Source organism: Synchiropus splendidus, chromosome 10, assembly GCF_027744825.2.
Source record: "Synchiropus splendidus isolate RoL2022-P1 chromosome 10, RoL_Sspl_1.0, whole genome shotgun sequence".
Taxonomy (NCBI): Eukaryota; Metazoa; Chordata; class Actinopteri; order Syngnathiformes; family Callionymidae; genus Synchiropus; species Synchiropus splendidus.
In genome coordinates this window covers 11,109,685-11,130,103 of record NC_071343.1, presented here as the reverse complement: position 1 = coordinate 11,130,103, position 20,419 = coordinate 11,109,685, and the positions used below count along the sequence as shown (strand labels likewise).

Genomic DNA, 20,419 nt, shown 5'->3' with positions numbered 1-20,419 from the left:
AGGCCTCAATTATGGCCAATATTTTGGTATTAAGTTGATCAGCTGTTACTCAGAAAAAAATCTCTTGCAAAATCCGCTGTCACCTACTCATTTCTGCCTCCACTGCTGGCAAAAAAGTAGGGAAAAGCAAAAGGCGGTTTTGACTTTCAGGCAGGGATGTGACCTTTTTTGTGTACTTTTCATTAGGGCTGCAACAACTAATTTGCTAAAATTGACTATTAAATTAGTTGCCAAAAAGTTCATTAGTCGACTGGCCTTGACATCATTATTCTCTTGGCACAATCCGCAGTTAGAGGGTACGTGACCACTGCACCCAAAACATCGAAAGCATGATGGGACCATTTTACATAGCACACATCAAAGGACGCAAACATTTCACTCCACATTTTGGCAATAAAAATTCTAATTTTAAGAAATCAAATTTTAAGAAAGTTTCAAGACAACAGTGTTTGCAACAGGTATAATTCTTTAAAAAATCAATATATTTATTTTCCATTTACAACAGTACATTCAGACATGTTGCTGTGTTCGTCAACCCCTTGTATGTTGTACACTGACTAGTTGACTGATCGTGAAGGTAGTCGATGACTAGTCGACCATTGCCAGTTGCAGGCCGACTTGTCATGACACCAAAATATTAAACTTGATATCTACACCCAGGAAGGTATTTGATACAAAAAAGATGAACCATGAAATATGTTAACATGAAATACCTTGTTAAATAAATTCTTTAAATCATCAGAAGATGAAAAAAAAATACATCAAAACAAGTCGATCTAATCACATTGAATCAAAGCAAAATAAACAACCCAAATATCTGCTTATTAATAAAGGCCATCTTATCAAATTCTTAAAGCTTCAAGTATCATATCATATTATCATATATTTTTCAAGCTGTAGTTGTAGAGTTGAATGTATTTTTTTTTTAAGTATAGTTGCCGCACAACTTCTCTCCGCTTCAGTCTATGGCTCAAGACAAATAGACAAACATCATAACCAACATTCATTGAGGAGCAAAGCTTTGTAGTATCTGTATTTTTGACAACCTTAGAACACATTGCACACTCTCCCTTTGAACATAATCCGTAATGCACTGTCCAATGAGCAAATCCCACAAAGACAAAGGAGCACGACTCAACATGGGTAACATTCAGTTATTGTCAGTAAAATAAGATTCTACTGGCTTTGTTTCAGGATTCTTTTTCTGTATTTAGAGCCAGAGACTCTCATATGGTGTACAAATCACCTGACATATACATTTATTGCCCTTCCCGATATCTGTTTCTAAATACAACATATCTTAAGCATCTGAAGCATTGACACCTTTCTTTCTGGATCAGCAGGAACCATTTGAGTCATCATTTAAGGTGGTCCTAAATTTAAGGCTGATCATCGATACTGCTTTCAAAATAGTCATCCAGCTGGCTCATCATGGTGTTAGCTGTATCCATCTAAATGTAGACTACCACTGGCTCTTGTCCCGCGTTCCGTCTCTCAGTATCAATAGTATTTCTAAACTGTTGCATCTTTGTCAGGGGACAGAATGTGGGAACAACAGTTGATTATTCTCTCTGGTGCTGTTCTCTGTGGAACAGAAGCTGTAACTTCATAGCCGTCTGTCAAGGGAGAAAATAAAGGCCACATGTTCCACGTTCCCATCCTGATCCCTGTTAATGAGAGCGGGTGTGTCGGGTGCTTAGGAATGTTTAATTAAATCACACTCTTGGCCCCAAACCTGCACAAGTGCTGCACGCGCCCGAAATCCGACACAAGCATCCCCGGCGTGCCGCACATTTTTATCTCTTTCTCAGGCTGGAATGCTATTCAGTGTAACTACCAAAGATGGCCATATAGCTGTTGTATTTATTAATATAATTTGGGGAAGGGCGACATATGGACGTATCTAAATGTGAGATGATTGGAATTTACTCCCTGTATGTGATTTGACATATTAATACCTCACAGGGGCAAGTCCAGTTTGGGTTTGTTATTATTGGAAAATTATCCTGTAGGCTACTAGAATGTATTTTTAACAGATCATAAATGGTGTATGTGATGTATGTGGTGTTTTTAATGTTACCATTGTAAGAAAGTCACTCTCTTCCGAACCCAAGCAGCATCCAGAAGCTACATGACCTCAGTGTGCAGTGTGGTTGTTTCAAAGTGGACACCCCTGCTGTTACATTGTTATACTGACTGTATACTGTTTTCTGCAGCACAGTTGAGAAGGAAGTCTTCGGTTTGTTGAGTCATCCAGTGGCTAGAAGAGGTTTGACAGTGACAGGAATTTTGTTTGAATTTTGTTGCAGAGGTCTTGTTTTCCCCAACATGGGTTTGTTTTGTAAATTTTCAGGGTTTATGGAACCTTAGTTGCGCCTGGATTCAGGAAGGATTTGGAAGTTATTCACTTGCTCACATGCACAGCTCAATTCAGAACTCGCTAACAAACGGAAAACTAGACTTAATTAAAGGCAACATGCAATCGATTCAATTAAATAAATTATTTTTCATGTGACTGTGTTGCAATTGTTTGTCAACATTCTAAGGTTGGGCAGCGCTCGATGCAGCAGAGTGAAAGTGGCTGATGGCTTAATAGTTATGACACTGCACAAGGTAGTCTGAGTTTGATTCCCGCTCTGGAAACTCTGCTGTAAAATGATGTGACATTTGCTCTTTGGCGGATGTACGCACTGTCCCAGTGCCTTTCAGGTTATAATGTATAATAATATTGAATCTATTATCTTTCAATTAGTTAATTTTTCTAGGCTTGTTTTTGCAAATTGAAATCCAAATAAGAGTTTAGAATGAATTGATCTTTCAGATTGGTGCTTGTCAGAACTCACAGGTTTGTTATTAATCTATGGTGGAAGGCAACTCCGTGCTCAAGAGAAACAGTGTTGTTTGTGCCCACCGGGAAAGACCACTATTTTCAAAATAGGAGATGAAAAAATGTAGAACGAGAGAACTAGAACAGAGAGAACAGGAAGCCTGATGTAGCTTGACTAGAAACAGTTTCTGGTCAATGAATAAACACTGACTAAACACTGAGTACGTTTTATAGGGCACATCACCCAGCCTTGGTACCTTGTGGACACATCCTGGTCTGTTTATAGATTAAGAATTTAACTGTCAGGCACATCACTTCTCTTGCTTAAAGTCTCATGGACGAACCCCCCACTGCCCTCTCATTGTTTTCCAATCATCACATTGGAAGACTTGTGGTACATGTACAGTATGTGAAGCTCCTCTTTTCAAGAATGATTACAAATAAGCAGCAATGTGGATTAAATACCGAAGACAAGTTTGCGTCAGACATCACAGGCTTTATTGTTAGTGCCTCCCCTCGCTTCACTTGGACTTTCCCATGGTGCAAGAATAACAGATTGGATTACCTGAATTGAGGGGTTTTTCCCATTTAATCCCATTTCTCTTCACGTTACAGTAGCCAGTTCTCAGAACACAATACGCCACTTCTTCATCTTCCGCGTGTCTGTCTGACTCGGCGAGACTTGGCACTGTGAATGCATGGTGTCATCAAACTCTTATTACTGCTTATTGGCCCTCAGAGAGGTGAGGGTTCCATATTTTTTTAACTCACCAGGCTCAATTTCAAATCCTGTGACCGCATGTTTATTTGTTTATTTTGGAAGGCTAGAAGCAAATTATATGGTTTAAGTGATGTACAACCCGGAATATCTGCCATACGTAGACAAAAAATGACTATGGTAGTTTGTGTTATTCATAGCGGAAAGCTAAAAGGACAGTATGCGCATCAACGCTACTTTTGCCTTAAAGAAATGAAGTTGCATTTTTTGTTTCGTCAGTATATGCTGGACAAACTTCACGGCTCTGGGTTAAATGGTCATTTTATGTGACCCTTGGGAAGGTTAGCTCAAAATTGAAGTCATTGCAGGTCAACATGGACATAAGGGGATTTTATGGGAAGCGGGTGGATCTTCGACCTTCAATAGTGTTATAAGTAAGGTTGCAAAGGGAGGGAACATTTTCCGGAAGTTTCAGGTAAAGCTTGGGAATTTTGTAAATATTCCACGTTGGAAAATATTCATGGGATTTTAGGGAAACTAACTGGGAATACACTATATCCATGTGGAAATATAAACAGACAGGATCTGGGAGAGCCTGGGCCACATTTGGGCCACAGTTGGACTCAGTGGTCTGGAGCTGTGGGTGCCCATTTGGGATCCACTTTGACTCCACTTGAGCCCCAGTTGGCGTCGGTGGACTGGAACTGGGCGAGCCCATTTGGGTCCCAGTTTGGGGTTGGTGAAGAAAGACATTGATTCTGCTGAAGCTAGTCTCTCGGAATTAAAGACAGACTTCACTGTCATAGTACTTTATTGGGTTAAAGGAGTGCCAGTGTTCTCTAAACATAACTTTTGTTTGGTCTGTGACAAACACTGCATTGAAGATTTTGGCCCTTGGTGTGATTTAGTTTTTTACATGAGCTTTATTATGATGTTGTATGAGTCCTCCACCAGATGGAGACATAATCACTTGTCCGTCCAAAAATATAGCTCCATGAAAATGTTTGTTGTTGCAACAGGAGGAGTTGAGCTTCAAACTGTTGTAAACATATGAGAATCGCTTGAATTGTTAGTATGTACTTCACAACCTTGATTTTCTTTTGGTGTGTATATATGATCAGACTTGCCAGATGTAGTTCATAGCTGCTCTGGCAGCAGATGGTTAATTCCATTAACCTAGACAAAAGTGCAAGTGATACATTTTTGGGGCGACAGCAGATCCATAGGGCGAACACACACAGTCAGACTGCTGACCGCTCAGGCGTGATTTACATTTGCATAATACTCTTTGAAGGGCCGCTGTTGCTACGGGCAGTGGCTCAAGTTGGTGAAAAATGCAACACACACAAACACACTTTTGATAAACTTGGAAAGATGATTTATGAAAGCATATCCTCCCTCTCACCAAGATCTTAAGCCCATATCAGTAAATATAAACCTTAACTAAACTTGTACACTTCTACATAGTATCAATAGACACGACAACCAAAACACAGTCCTATTCTGTGCTATATATGAGGAAGGATCAATAATATAATTTTGCAGTAGAGCTGGGAGAATTCTGACATTCACTCTTTCCCTTAATCCATGAACTCATGAGCAAAGCTGCAGCATTGCTTTGTAGTGAGCTCACTTGTGCTCCAGGGACAAAGAGTGGAGCCCCGACTAAACCACCTGTCAAATGTTGTCACCAAATTCTGAATCCATGTTTGATCTCATGAATGAAATTGGAGCTCACTTCTCTATATCTGTGCCGTTCAGTTGAGAAGCATGTGGTTTACCAATGTTGTACAAACCATCCACACTGTAATCTGTTAAGCAGCCGTCAGAGTTAACACGTGTTCTCTTTACTTTCTGAGGGAGGAAGAACGGCTTAGCAGCAAGAGATACCTGACTCTGATGGGATGGATTTTATCAGCAATAATATAAGTGGGAATATACTGACACTGTTGTTGTGTTGCTCAACATTCCTAAAATGCAGTATTTGAGTTATCGAAAAAGTTCTGCTATCCATAGAGAATCCATGGAAACTTGCTTTAAATGTGGAAAACACAGCATGAAGGCGTTTACTTAGATGCATCATCTAATCCACCCCGCTATTCAGAATTGTCCAATATCACCTTCACCCTTCCTACTGCTCAGCCCACACTGAAGGGAGCGTCACTTGCACAACACTCGCGGCATTTCACTCACTCCTCTTGGCATGGGTGTTCACGGAGGCCTCTCTGGAGGCTTAGCACTTTGAGGAGCGATAACAATCGACTAGAGAGTCGCTCCCCTCCCTTCCCCTCATGTTAAAACCTAAGCACACAGTTCTCACTTTGATCCGGGCCGCCGGGCGGGGGGATCCTGGTGGGGCTTTAGGAAGAATGACGCCTATATGGTTTTGGCTCGCGGCTTGTCGATGTTTACACTGGGCACACAGTGAGGATGCCTTGCTACACATGCGGACACATTCTCAGCTGCCTCTCACCTCATCATCTGTGGCGATGCGTCCTGTTTACTGGTGACGAACGAGTTTTCTGCTACTTATGAGTCACGAAATAGTCGGCAGAGAGCTGCTCATTGATTGGGACTATATACCGAAATAGCATTTTTTTCTTTGAAAGTTCATTAAGCCCATTAATAGAACAATGACAGAGGTATTATGTTTGGGTTCATGCTGCCCCCATGTGGTCATGCACATCTATTTAACCTTTTAAGGCACCTTTCCTTCAAACGTCTGCTATGGAAAACCATATCAACTGCTACTAATAAATATTGGCTCGTCAGCTTTCAGTAATAGGTGGCTACAATGACTGTGGAGTAGGACGTTGTTGGTTCAAATCTGAGCCAGGAAAAGCAGCATGGTCCCTCAGGTCTTGGTGCTACATATTGATCCATCGTAAGTCATTTTGGACAAAAGACAAAATATTATTTTTCAAATGTTCGCCCCAAAATTCTCATCTCAGACTTTGTTGAGGTTCTTTTCCAAAGTCATGACAAAGTTGAAGACAGAGTTGCAATGACTTGTCGACGTTAACTGCTGCTGTGCTGATGAAAAGAGTGTTTACACTTGAGCTATCAGCTAAGAAGAGAACTGAGAAACTGCTTGGCTGCCGCTCTCATGCAGTGCTCTAACTCACATGGTAGGCTGATCCCAAAACGATGGAACTGTGTGAATGACCGTCCAGTGAAATGACAGTTTCATGACTGTTGAATGGTTTCTTTAAGAAGTGATCTGCTCCGCTGGCTTTGGGTATGCGAGTGTGTTTGCACAAGTGCTATGGTGATGGATTACTATTCATTGATGCTCATTGTTTTGGCGTCACTGCCCACTGCCATGAATCCGTTTGAAAATATAGACATAAACATGTCAGGATGCTGTTGTTCAAATGTTTGTGCGCTCAGTTTATTTTATTTCTACAGCATGTTTTCAACCAATTCAAGGACACCGCTTTGAGTAACAATAACGTTTGTTGTGATTTCTCTCTTCTGCATGTGACGTCACCGCATGACATTTACATGTATTTTGGGTTCCAACTCACACAACGAAAGAGGGATTAAACTTTCTATACCACACGTACTCTGCAACCCTGTAGTCATCTCAGTCAACTAATGGCTTCTGTTTGACAAAAATTGAAAAACAACTTGTGGTGGTCTCACTTTTAATGCTGTCATGAAACTTTCCACAGAGTGTGTGCGTGTTTCCTCTGCTCCTGCTAACAATGCTTCTCAGGAAGTGTGTCAGGATAAAGGCCAGACTCCCAGGCTCTCTATGGTCATCCAACTTTGAGGGACAATAACTCGGTCCTGTTAATCCCTCATATCTGGCTCAGTGTTGTCCAAATCCCTGGATCAGTGGAAAGGGAATTACCGCCCCAGGTGCGCTCAGAGACGGCTCGGCGATGTCGGTGTTGAGGGTGAGTGGTGTTGTGACCTTCCAGTGGTTGGTGGTCGACTGAGAGCTGAGTGTTTACCAGGAGTTTTTCCTTCACACTGATACAACTGTGCTGCCAGGCGAGAGGTGTGAAGGTGAATTAAACTTCACTTTCAATCAGATTTGTTTTATTTAATGTGTTGTTTCCTGGTACTACTTATGAGGTATGTTTTTGATTTAGCTTTGACATAATTATATAGACATTTTCAGATCAAAGTAAGCCTTATTGTAGATTGACTGGATTCCACATTGTATACGGATAGGTCACATGACTAGAGACCAGTAAAGGTATATACAGTATTTCCAAATGATTGTTAATATTTTGTTCAAATATTCATCAGTTTTTATTTTTTTTTTTTTTATTTTATTGTATAAGGATCCCACACTGTACTACCGAGCCAGTCTGTTTCTAAACTGCCTGAAGCCTTTGCTTTGAGTCTGCTTTTGATATTTTCTGATTTGATATTTTCACTCAATGTTCTCAGATAATTTCAGTGCAAAAAATAGTAAGATGGTTACTGTGTTTTAAACTTAGGGAGGGAAATTTGGGTGTCATCTGTGTACATGTCTCGCCCCTCAATAACATGATACTTTTGACTGTTAGTTGGAGATTGAAAATGTCTATCAAAGCTTTAATTTGTGTTTTTTCAAATCTTCAAATCTAATGATATAGGTGTTACTGAATTGGTTCACATGTATCATTGTTTTTCACAATATTTATAATAGTTCATACAGACCTTCAACACTGCATTGGGCCTCATGGTTGGATTAGTTAAACCTGGACAGTAACAGTGACTGTTTTGCTTCTCGATGGGTCTGTGGAGTCCACGCATGAGAAACCATCCATGACGACTGACCCAAGAGAATGAACACTCACAGGCTCAAGTCTTGGTGAGATTCATTTGGTGCTGGATTGTTGGTGAACCAGTCTCCGTACCATGAAGGTCTCAAGTGGTCAACAGTGTCAACACATCTGAGTCGATCTTGATTCGGTTCATCCTAACTGCTTCCACAAAGGTTGTCAAGATTGAGAGCCTTGATAGCATTTTCTGCATTTATGTGGTTGTCTGTGACTAACAGTTGAGACTCTCAGTGTCGTAATAGAAGCCAGATTTATATGAGTCTGTACAGTAGGGTGAGCAGTTAGTATATTTTTTCTATGTTTTAGGTTGGATTTTCAATTTGAGTAATATTAGCTGATGTTTAATTCTCTTTATAGTGTCTCTCATAACAATCTGAGAGGATAAACTGCCACTTAAAGCTACGAAGCGACTTCGTCCCTCATCGATTGTCCCTCTGTGACCTAAGGCATCTGCCGTCCGTCTCTTCTTTTTGTCCTCTGAATGTCCCTTCTGGACAAGTCCGGATGGTTAATTGCTTTATGGCAGCGCAGGACGCTGTAACTTTCACACTGATGAGTGTTTTACAACAGGCAGTGCACTCATCGGTGGAGGTGGACACTCGCCCACTCGCCCACCATTCAGTCTTGTCCAACCTTATCAGCTCTGATACATGAACTGGAATTGACTGCAATAGATGGAGTGTGTGAATCCAAATGTGAATCAAAAACAGTTTGCGTTACCGCTCACACACAGCTCTGAGGTTGTTTTCTTTCACCAAGTGATGAGAGATAGCGTCAGGGTTACGTAGCTGCCGCTCAGCTTTTCATCACTCTGACCGTCTTCATCTGCCTGTCTGGACTTTTATGAGGCAGCTGATGATTGCTCAAAGGCCTGTCGCTGTTTGAAGCTGGTCGATAATTGCTGCTCTCAAGGTGAAATGTCACAACTTTTGTGGTGTGTGTTTGCGTATTTGAGCCGCAAATCTGCATGGATGGTTGTTAAAGGGTAAAAAAAATGTCCTGTCAGTGTTGGTGGAATTTCTAAATGACTGGGTGGAGGGTGTCAGAGGAGTAGTTACTTAGCATGAACAGCAATGGCCTCGCGCCTTGTTCCACGGAGGAAGTTTGGCGCTCTCACACACATTATTTTCATCTAAAATAATTCATATATTTCCATATTTATCTTGTTTCACTTGCGTGTTTTGGTTGCTGACTTGGGCATCCTTTGAGCACTGCTCCGTGGGTCGGCAAATATGACATCTCTAGATTGTCAGTAGGTGTGTGTATGTGTCTGTCATTATACTATATGTTCTGACCAGGGTGCATCTCACCTCAAGTAGCTGTGGTAGCTGAGAGAGCACACATTGTGCAGCCAGTTATGTGTATATATGTAGGTCCAAATAGTGTGTTTTGGTGTGTGTGTACGTGTATAATTTAGTGTTGAGCATTGTTTGCTCATTGAAGTCCACTCGTGTATGAGAGTTTGTGTTGCATGTGTGCACTTACACTTATGATATTTGTGTTTGTGTTTAGAGCAGCTGCATCTCCTTAAACAAGACATCCCGCAACCACTTACACACCCACACTTGAGCTGTGATGTTGGAACTATCCAGAGAAGCGGGAAGTACGCACAAGACCACCACCTCTGCTTCTCTCTGCTCTCTTACATAATCATCATACTCACAAAGCATAAATATGTCTACTGGGATTTTCTCTATCTAGACATTTTGGGTGGAACTGACCGAAAATGTGCTACATTCTCCCAACATAAGAAGAAATCAGGGAGCACCAATGGACTTTTACCACGACAATGGTATTTTCCGATAACAAAGCTTCCTGTTTTTGTGATAGCGGAGTGGCCATGAGCGGTCAGCTGCTCCGATTGGCACTCTTCCTAAATTCATGATTTGTCAGCACTTTTGTAATTTTAATGCTTCAGGACGTCCAGTTTTAGTGCAACCTCCTTTTTTCTAGGCAGCCAGAAGTGCATAACTGTTATCTTCAGGAAGCAAGCATCACCTGGACTTGTTTGAAGCAGGTTTTGTTGGATGGAAATTCATGGCATGAGATCATATGCCGTCAAGTATTTTTTCTCTATTTTTGCTGGGCCAACACTCGTGCTTTCATCAATAACCTCACACTATGATTGCTAGATGACGGTTCAGCTCTTACTCTACGGTGTATATATGGATGTAATGTCTCAGCTTGGGTTCGGGTAATAAAGTTTATCGATTAGTCCTAGATGAACGGGGAACTCGGTTTAAGAACTGAAGTGAAATAGTTAAAAAGCAAGCCCTGTAATGATCAATTATTTTGCCATCACACCCCATATCTTTTATAGCTCTTTTTTAATGTAATTTGGATGTAAGGAAACAAAAGAATGCACCGACCATCTGTAAGATCCACTCAACACCTCTTACATTAATTGGCGCTCCTCTGCACCCAACCCTCGCTATATATTTCCCCCACACCTTAAATAAATTGAAGGCACCCCTCCTTTTTTCATCATTTTAAGTGCTTCCAGCAGACGGCTGGAGTCGACCCGCCCCTCGTCCTCATGGTTGGCTGTGGACAACCTGCAGCATCCAGCGGCGAAGATGCTGAGGATGGAGGGATGCTGGGCCGGGACAGACGTGGATGCTGTCAGGGATGATTCTGTTTTAATGCTGACCGTAAACAGATGAAGAAAAGTCACATATCTTGGATTACATCGACATCTTTTTTCTGAGGAGCTCCACTACATGTGTCTAGCTGGGACTAAGGTGTCGCTTTGAGGAGAGATGGGGGGTCTGGGCTGGTGTCTGACAGCGGTCATCAGCTGGACTAAATATTTCTTTTCCTGTATTTTTCCATTCTGGACGCGAAGCAAAAACAAGAAACAAGTGAGTCTGGTTCTAGCCTTTCACTCGCCCGGTTGTTACTTTGATGGATTTCGTTTTTGAATCAATTTGCCGGCTTGATGCCAGGGTTTTTTTTCATCATGATTTAAAATTTGATTTGTGCTCTGTCTATTGACTGCTATTGATATGTGCAATTTAAATGGGTTTGTAATGCTAGTAACTGAGGATGCAGCAGTGATTTTGTTCATAAAAGACACCGTCAGTCTTTTGGTGCCATAGTGGCCACATTGATTTGATGTTCAGATTGAAGAATCTACGTTTGCCTTTTTTGTCTATGTTTTTAAAAAACTGTTTTTAATTCTTACAAGGAATAACAAATAGACAGTATTGGCTGTGCTTGAAAATGGTTGAAGAAACTTAGTGAAGGAATTTGAGCTGTGTTTGGAGTTTGATGTGCTAGCGCCTTTTGTTTTTTTTAAATTATTGATTTGTCAATAACTAGTTGTTTAATTCAGTGGTCTATATGTCTGGAATAATGTAAGAACACTAGATATCATTGTTGTTAAATCATGACTTTCAGTGAGTAAACTGTTGGTGAACTGTCTGCATTTTTTAAAAAAATGGAGCATTCATCACAGGACATTTAATGTGTGGAAGAGAAAGTTGGCTAAACAGGACAGCAGCAGCAGAAAGTGAAAGTGAACCTTTGTAGTTTGATATTTTGTCTTCTTTCTTGCTCTTTTCTTTGCATTCAAGTATTTCTTTTGAAAGCTGTTTGTTTTGATGGGTTTATTTACAAAATAAAATCGACTTCAGTCCAAGCTAACGCCGTGATACGGTCCTTGCATTGCACATTTTCTACTTTTGCGTCTCACCCAGCATTTTCCCAGTGGTTTCTGGTGTGGAGCGGATGGCTCCCTCTCTCAGCTGTACACAACAGTGAAAACGTGCTCTCGTGTGAGGGAGGGCGCCGCTCGCCATTGTTTTCAACAGATGGGAGTCGTGGGGGTGGGAAAGGGTGTGTGAGTGCTGGGGGCCTGCTGGAGTGTGTTCTTCCTGTCTGTCTGTCAGCGAGAGGACGAACATCCAGCAGCGGCTCCAGAAGCCAAGATGACAGAACACACCCACGCTGCTCTTTATGCACCTCTATTCAACTTCAGCCTTAAATCTGTCTGTCCAGATGTTGACTCACTTGGTTAGGACAGTGACCTGACATCGTTTAATCTTGGTAATTGTGTGAGTGCCCACCCCGCCTCCTCCACTTGCCCCCCAGTTGACTCTGGTTTGTAAAAGAAGACAGAAAGAGTCAAGGTTAAAGAGGCACTAAAAACAAATCCTGCCAGTGATCTGATTAGCCTCTGAATTAAAGTCCCCCACCCTTTGACACAGACACACACGCGCACACGCCGGCACACACACGCTTCCAGTTTGTCATCCCTCTGATATTTAATCACCGTGGGCACATGTGAAGGTAAACAGAAGCATTATGACCAATGACCTGTAGTGGGAGCTGCAGTCACATTTTGTGCTGTGAAGAACCAGGTGGCCACAAAATGTTCTCCCACTTCACCTGATCGGAGAGGTGCATAAAACACCTCACACCCTAGGTGTTTTTGTTTTTTGCTTTTGAATTCACTACGTCTGTGTTTTTAGGATTCACTATTGTGAAATTACCCTTTCTCAAAAAAAAAAATACAATTTAGAATCATATTGATTCCATTTTTGGGGCAAGAGCTTATCTATGTTCTGATTTTTTTAAAAATGAAAATCTATTGTAATAAAGATTTTTTTGTTAAAAAAAAAGCTATTGCATAATACATTCTAATTGTTATTTTTCTGTATCTGTCTTTACTTAGGGATTAATAGGAAATTAATTCCTTTATTCTTGATTAAGTTTTCAAATGACTGAATTTCACTGGTGCTAATGTTGTAGCGGTGGGAAAACCCACACACACTAGTAAACTCATACAGATATACGATGAAGGATGTGTGAAAGTAGGGAAGTAGACCCAGGCCCATGATGTGAGATGATGTGAGAGCAGGAGGTGACCACTGGGGTGGCTGGAAACACGACTGATGGAGTCTATACACCTGACTTCACCACACAGTCCACTCAGTCCACTGACCCGAGTGTTGGTGACTTCAAACAAAACCATCATCAAATCAATCAAAGAAAAGAAAAGTAAAAATAAAAAGACAAAAACATGAGAAACACGTGATCATAAATTTGTTTCATATGATACATCCAAAAAAGGAAGTGGCTTGTTTACTTGTTTGAAACTCCATTTGTTGAAAGCTTGACAGTGACAGGTTGATAGGTTGAGTGGCGATAAGTCCGCCACAGACAGGAAGGAATAGCGAATTGTAACTGTGACTTTTTTTTTACTTTGCTGTGTGTTTTATTTCCATATGTGTGTGTTCAGTTTTGGAAAATGTGGACAATGGATCATTAGTGACTTACTGTTGAATCGATGACCGTCTCTCCTTACACTGTCTCGACATTCGCCCGTTGAAAAGATCCACTTCCCTTTCACACCTGGTTTCTCTGTCACGAATAGTCAGTGTGTGTGTGTGTTCCTGGCTGTGTGTGTTGCTTGTAGAGGGATTAGGTTAAATGTTTTCTGTCTCACATTGTCTCCTTTGGTGAGTTTGTCTGTGTAAGGTTGGCCCGCAGGAAATACCACGGGATTAACCCTCTGTGCCACTGGCTGTGAGTGTGTTTGTAGATTTCTGTGTGTGGGTGGATCTGTGTATTTGTGTAGTGTGTGAGCAGATGGGTGTGAACATGTGAGTGCACACATCCAATAGTAGGACTTACAAGTGTTTAGCCATGTGCATGTAAGTTGATGGTCGGGTTTTTTATCGTCATATTGTTGTTGTACGTTGTTCAACAGTAAAGAAGGAGGACGTAAAGAGTGTTATACTTGAGCAGTGAACGCTCAATGGAGCAGACATTTCTTCCTGGGCCCTTGGTTTTCTCTCAGAGGTGAAGATGATGGGTTAGTCTTCATTTTGAGGATGAAAAAGCACTGTGCCCATAAGTCTTGTTCTCACCAGCCGAGCCTTGATTCAATCTTCTTGTGCCCTCATGTCATATTTCTGTGATATATATTGTTCATGTCTAAGCCTCTTATCTTATGCCAGGTCACAAGGGTCACACAAAACCCTTAAGCGCTGGTGCATAACCTACCTTGCTATTAGCATATTTCACCTTGAACTGCTTATCTGTTGGTGCCTGTTAGAGATTAGTTCAGCCCAGTGCCAGACTTGTGAAAAAATACCCGCACACTTACCTTGACACCACCAAGCCAGCCCGTTGTAATTACTGTGTACTCAATAGTCCATAGCTCACTAAAGCTCTCCATCACCGGCCCCTCAAAACTGTGCTTCTCCTTCTCTTTGGTTCCGTCATACGCCTCAAACATGCTTCTCAGGGCCTTCCATGACCAACCTACTTCTGACACCATTCATCATGCGAGAGAAACCGTTACCCGTTCCTATGTCTTTTGTAAAATCCTGCCAAAAGACGTCACCACTGATAAATTGGTTGTCTTGGTATATAGAAAGCTGCCAACATAATAGAGCAAGATTTGTTTACATTGATGTGGCACAAATCCTAGACACCTCCGGTTTGATGTCCAACAAGCCTGGGAAAGTGAATAGATGGATGGAATTAGACAGAGATGGATAGATATTTACTGTACAGATGAACGTCCACATATTCCTTCTACTGCAGGCTCATGTTGGCCTTCAGCCATTCGCTGCTTGCTGCATTCCTGTCAGGGAAATAAATCATGCATCACTGGCAGATGGTTCATTGTTCAATAGTTTCAGGTATTAGTGTTATACATGCAAAATGATAGTTGTCCGCACCTACCTGTTTTCTGGTGTGGTTGCAGCCAACAGTCAATCTTATTATAAGTCAGATTGGATGTAGGTTAAATGCCATTCAAAATAGCCAACTCGAGGGTTATAGGTACTACTGTAGTGGTAGATCGCTGTGTGAGAGTGAGATGCTGGGATACTGTGCTGCCGTAACTGTCGTACGCGTTGCTGGGCTGCTACATGCTGCGGTGCCAGACATTGAACAAAAAAAGAAAAAAAAAGCATCTACTGGCCGTGCTTGTAAGTACGGGTGGACGCAAGTCGAGCAGGTCGTAAGTCGGATGTTGCTTGTACAAGAGATACAGGTATTGGACAACAAACAAAATCATATTTTATACTTTTATGTTAACAAAGCTCTCTTTTATGAGCATATCTTCCATTTAAATCATAGTTTCTAACCATAACTGTGACGTGGGGAAGAGCTTATGCTGTTACTGATTGGTGTTTGTTTCTGACACCCTAATTATGTCTGTAATTCTGTGTCATTAGAACATCGCAGCGCAGAGGGAAATAGGGGGGTTCATGATGAAATAAAATGGGGGTGCCAGGGATGCTAAAGGGAGGAGGTGGTGGGACTCACGGGAGAGGGCGAGGGGATCAAGGAATGAATGAAATTAAAAGTGGTGAGACTTAGAAGGGTTAAGGAGGGAGGGAGAGACGGGATGAGAGCGGACGAGGAGGGGCTGGAGAGATGGATAATAAGTGTAGTGCCCCCACCCCCTTTGCTCCCGTGGAGAGGTGGGGGCTCCATGACCCCTTACGCCCCCCACCTTTTTCTCCCCAAAAAAGGCTTTGTGAAACTTCCCCCGGCAGAGGGGAAGAGGAGAGAGAGAGGAGAGGAGAGGCGGACGGGATCCAATTAGAGGACGAGCGCAGGCAGAGAAAGCACGTCAGACGGAGGGAAGCGCGGATCCTGGAGGTAGCCGGAGTGTGCACGAGGACCAGGATGTCTACACAGAGTCCGGACTCTCATCAACTCACTGGATTAGATTTAAGGAGAGTGTGACAGCATCACTGTGGTTGTCATCATGCCGTCCGTTTCGCTCAGCCTGCCCACTGCCCTGGCTGGACCGGCTCGTACCTGGGTCTGTCTGTCCTGCATGTTCTGGGTGAGACAACTTTTGAATACAACTCATCCTGCATGAGGTGATGCAGTCACAGATGTCAGGGTTTAGCAGAATGCCTGCAGACGTAGACTGTTATATCATCAGCGTACAGGCTGAGTTGCACTGTTCAGTTTCTTGTGTCAGAAGAGGGACGTTGGTACTTCAGTCATCAGATCCAATGAAATAGGGAGAGTATTGGGTGGTCTGCTTGGCGGGGGTTGGGTGGATGGCTGGTCCCCTTGGCTGCAGGGGGGCTTGGCACAGTGTCGCGTTTGAATCAGAACGATATCATGAGAGAGTGTTTGCAAATGCAATACTAAAAAAAATATGTACTTTTCAGTTTTTTTCCATCAATACGTTGGATTCCCATGTTTCAAATGAACTACTTCTGATTGCCCATTGCAAGTGATCTTTCTTCCATTAACTCATCTTACTTGTCTGTGTGACATCATTTGACCCCCGTCTGACGTGACCCACAAGTCATTTATGTAGCACCATTGTTTCAGTTTTAAGCAACTTTATTTACACTTTTGTAATCCTAAGCACAGCCCAAGATTCTGCAATAAGAAATGTAATTCTACACATATATTTTTTTGTGCATATATGTCAAACAATAATAAAACTGAATAGGTGAGTCCCTTCATCGAGAATTCCACGCCGTCTGGCATAAAAATGCAACTTAGGTCTACATTTAAGGCTTATTCGGTAACTTCTTGCTGACTCATGATACATCCAGTACCCCATTACACTGCAGTTCTCCAAAATTGGATGCATTGTTGAATCAAGATGCTACGGTTGTAAAGCGAATGGTTTGTATGTGTATTGTGTTTCACCATCTGGCACACCACACCAGGCATTATTTTACCTACAATATTTACTGAAACCAATTTGGAGAAATACATGAAATCATATACTGTTTGTATGACACAATGCATTTATTTGTGGCAGTAATACCATCTGCAGCTTCATCTTAATCACACTATTTTGGTATTTCTGACCTTCAAAAATGGAGTATCATGTTTTCATTTTAAGAGCCCTTTTGAACTATCCATTCATTTTCCATCGCTTATCTGAGGTTCGGTCACATGGGCAGCAGGCAAAGTAAATAGACCCAGATGACCCTCTTCACAAAAACCTTCTCAGGCTCTCCTGAGGCAATACAGAGGTGTTCAGAGGCCAACTGCGTGAGATAATCTCTCCAACGTGTCCTTGATCTGCCCTGGGCCTCCTCCCAGTTCGACTGGCCAGGAGTACCTCTCCTGCAAGATGTCCAAAAGGCATCACTAGCAGTTGCACCTATGTTTTGGACGTAGCATGAGTAGATGTGTCATAAAAGGTGATGGTTATGATGCTCGCTTTGGGGTTTTATATTCCAATTATATCTGCCCACACACGTCTGTACTGTGGACCCCTGGAATGGCATGCAGTAGCAGTATCCCCCTTCCCATTTAAATCTTGATCCACAATGGTCTTTAAACTGTGCCGTCATTTTCAGTGCCCACTTGATGGCACTGAGAGAGCGCCACCTCCTAAGGGTTTGGATTAATCTACATTGGTGTTGCATGTTGCCCATGGGCCTGAATGTGAGGTCAAGGATTCCAATAGAGACCAAGTCTGTTTTTGTGACTGTTTGTTGTAGAGCATTTGCCTTCTTCCTCAAAATCTGTGAATCAAATATTTTGTAGCGGTTTTAGGAGATGTCTTGCATATTTCTCTCCACAGCTTCACATGCACTCTGAAAACTCTGCAGAACCGTTCCATCAGTCTCCCACTGCTTTCTTTTTTCTGTTTTTTTTTTTTTTTAAATCCCTCGCTGCCTCAGAGTCCTGCTCTGTCTCGCTTTAGGTGGTTGGGACACACAGCTATTTTTGCATTCTCTTGTATAATTCAATCTGCAGAGCATTCCGTCTCACAGTCAGGTCTTGTTTGTACACTTGGTGTGCTCAGCAAGTAGTTAGCGCTGCATCCTGAAATCATTCCGTTTTAAAAAGGTACATTCCTGTCGCAACATTACACAACACATTCTCCACTGATGAAAGAGGAGAGTAAGTTGAATAGACTATTGAGAATCCATCCTTTCCCCGTCAGGCAGCGGCCCTCTGGGACTGTGGCGATGGCGAGACGAGCAGACTGGATAATCTTACCGAACTCTTCATCAGTTAATTACCATTCTTTTGTAGGCGAGGTGAAAGGGGGGTCGTAAAAGAATCTCAAAGCCCCCCAGCTAAGCTCTGGGTCACTCATTGACTGGTTCAGGGCACTGTATGACAAAGCGGGCTCACTTAAGGGTGTTAGCCTCTGCATTAATATGAGATCTTTGTTGGGCTCTTTATGGTCTTTAATTCTCGCACCACTCATCCAACCACCCGGGTTTAGGTTTAATCCTGTTCCTCAGATGTGCCCTCCAGATTTTTCTTGAGCAATGAATATGCAATTGCCTTTTTAACATATAAAACCACGCGTCTGTTAGTACACACTATGTTGTTTGATGTATTTTTAAAAATTTCTTAAGGGCAATTTTTGGATTAGTCTGATTCTGGCTTTTGACTTAAACACAGTTGTTTAGATTTGCTTAAACCCATCTTTGGAAAGTGAAGTGGCCGCTGAAAAAGACTATAAATCTTGCTGTAGGAAGCAGTTGGGTGGCATCTACTATCAATATTGATCTTGTATTTAAACTAAAGGCTGCTTATTCTGAGTCAAGATTTCACTAGACTGTATTGCCAGGTTTTGAGTTTCACCTTTAAACTAAATTATCTCGATACAGAAGCTGCTAGAAGCTTAATCCCAGTTGGATTTGCAAATCTGTAATGTGCTGGTTACAGCTTGCTTTTCTGATCAGAGGTTATTGCAATTTTCCCGAATAAAAATGCACTATTTTTTCACCTCTGGATACGTTTCTGACATGCAAAATAAGTTATATTGTGGAGACTTAAAAAATAATGCATCCATTTAGAATTTCTTTTAGTCTGGTTCTTGAAAGGCTTTTGCCTCAGAAACACCTGTCACAGGCTCAATATTTGATAAGAAGACTGGCACCTATGCTACTACCTATACAGTATGCAAATGCATATAACAATTGACCATTCATGGTTTTTCCATCAGCAAGTCCCCCAATTCATACAGATCAAAAAGAAGAATGTGCCTCTCTGGACTGATCAGTTTTGCAGCTCTCATCATTGACAAGTTTATTAGACAGCTGGGAAAACGTCTTGACTGAACATTTTCAGTCCGCTCGAATGCAGGAAACAGACCGTCTTGAAGGGACTCGATTCTTATCCCCTCCCTGAAAGTGGACTTGTCAGAGCAGGACATTCTGGGATGTGGGGTTATTTTCCTTGCACTGAATCTCAGAGAAATGCGGGACTGAAGATGAAGGGCAGCGGAAATGAATAGACAGCGCTCGTGGCAAAAGACTGTCTGGCTCTGAGGGCCCTGAAAGAAGACCCTTATAATGATGATGCTCTTCCATCAACATCGTGAATAATTTATGAAAGTCCAAAAGTGGATTTCGGGAGAATTTATCAGGTCACACACCAGATCGGGTGGCGTTTTACAGCTTTAGTGGATTTATTCATTTTTTACTTTCAGCAAAATATTTGGATACAAAGTTTAATCGGTTTAATCGGCAACGAAAACAAGGACTCCAGCAGGCTGGACACAAGTATTGGCCTTTGGCTAAATCTTCATTGTTGTCAAAGTTCAAAGAGTTGGTCAGGGTGATCGATATCCATTAACGCTTGGACTGTCCGTCTTCTCCCTGCGCCACGAAGGATTGACAATGGTGTCATCTGAGGAATGTCAGGTCACTGGTACACAGCTTTCCCGACCTGAATTTTTGCTCAGAAATTTATATTTGTCATTTTTTCCTGCTTCTTTTCAAAATAACTTTTATATACAGTATACAGCTTCACAGTTTGCCACTTAGGTCTAGTTTTACTGTAAATCATGAAACGTTTCACAGATTTCGTTTGTGACTATTGAATTTGATACTACAAAATCTCCAGACATTAAGCTGTTCAAATGTTTAAATCATTGACATGAACAATGTCATGCGTGACAGTCAAAACAGGAGCAAATAAAATACAATTACTATATCATAAATAGTAAATATTTCAGGTCATTTTTTTGGATGTTTTTTTCAACATGGCTTCATTAATAAAAATAAAGTTAATAGTTAAAGTTAAGATATCCAAAATTGAAAAAAGATGTATAATGATTTTTCTATGATTTCTGTGATTTATGCGGGTAAATCTTTTATTCACACATTCAAAATGATGGTC

The 20,419-nt window shown here is 41.7% G+C and overlaps 1 protein-coding gene across 9 annotated transcripts in view; it reads left to right on the top strand.

Annotated features, from left to right (window-relative positions):
* The window catches only part of tns1b (tensin 1b), a 136,317-nt gene that overhangs the window by 5,819 nt on the left and 110,079 nt on the right, over positions 1–20,419 (top strand). The window contains exon 1 of one of the 9 annotated variants that reach the window (XM_053877605.1): positions 7,286–7,447. The exons of 7 other annotated variants lie outside the window; for them this stretch is intronic. In XM_053877605.1, coding sequence (XP_053733580.1) covers positions 7,433–7,447 — 15 coding nt within the window. In that variant the 5' untranslated portion in view covers positions 7,286–7,432. Of the gene's footprint in view, positions 1–7,285; positions 7,448–15,834; positions 16,140–20,419 lie in introns of those variants that run through there. One more of the 9 variants, XM_053877600.1, reaches the window with a different exon arrangement.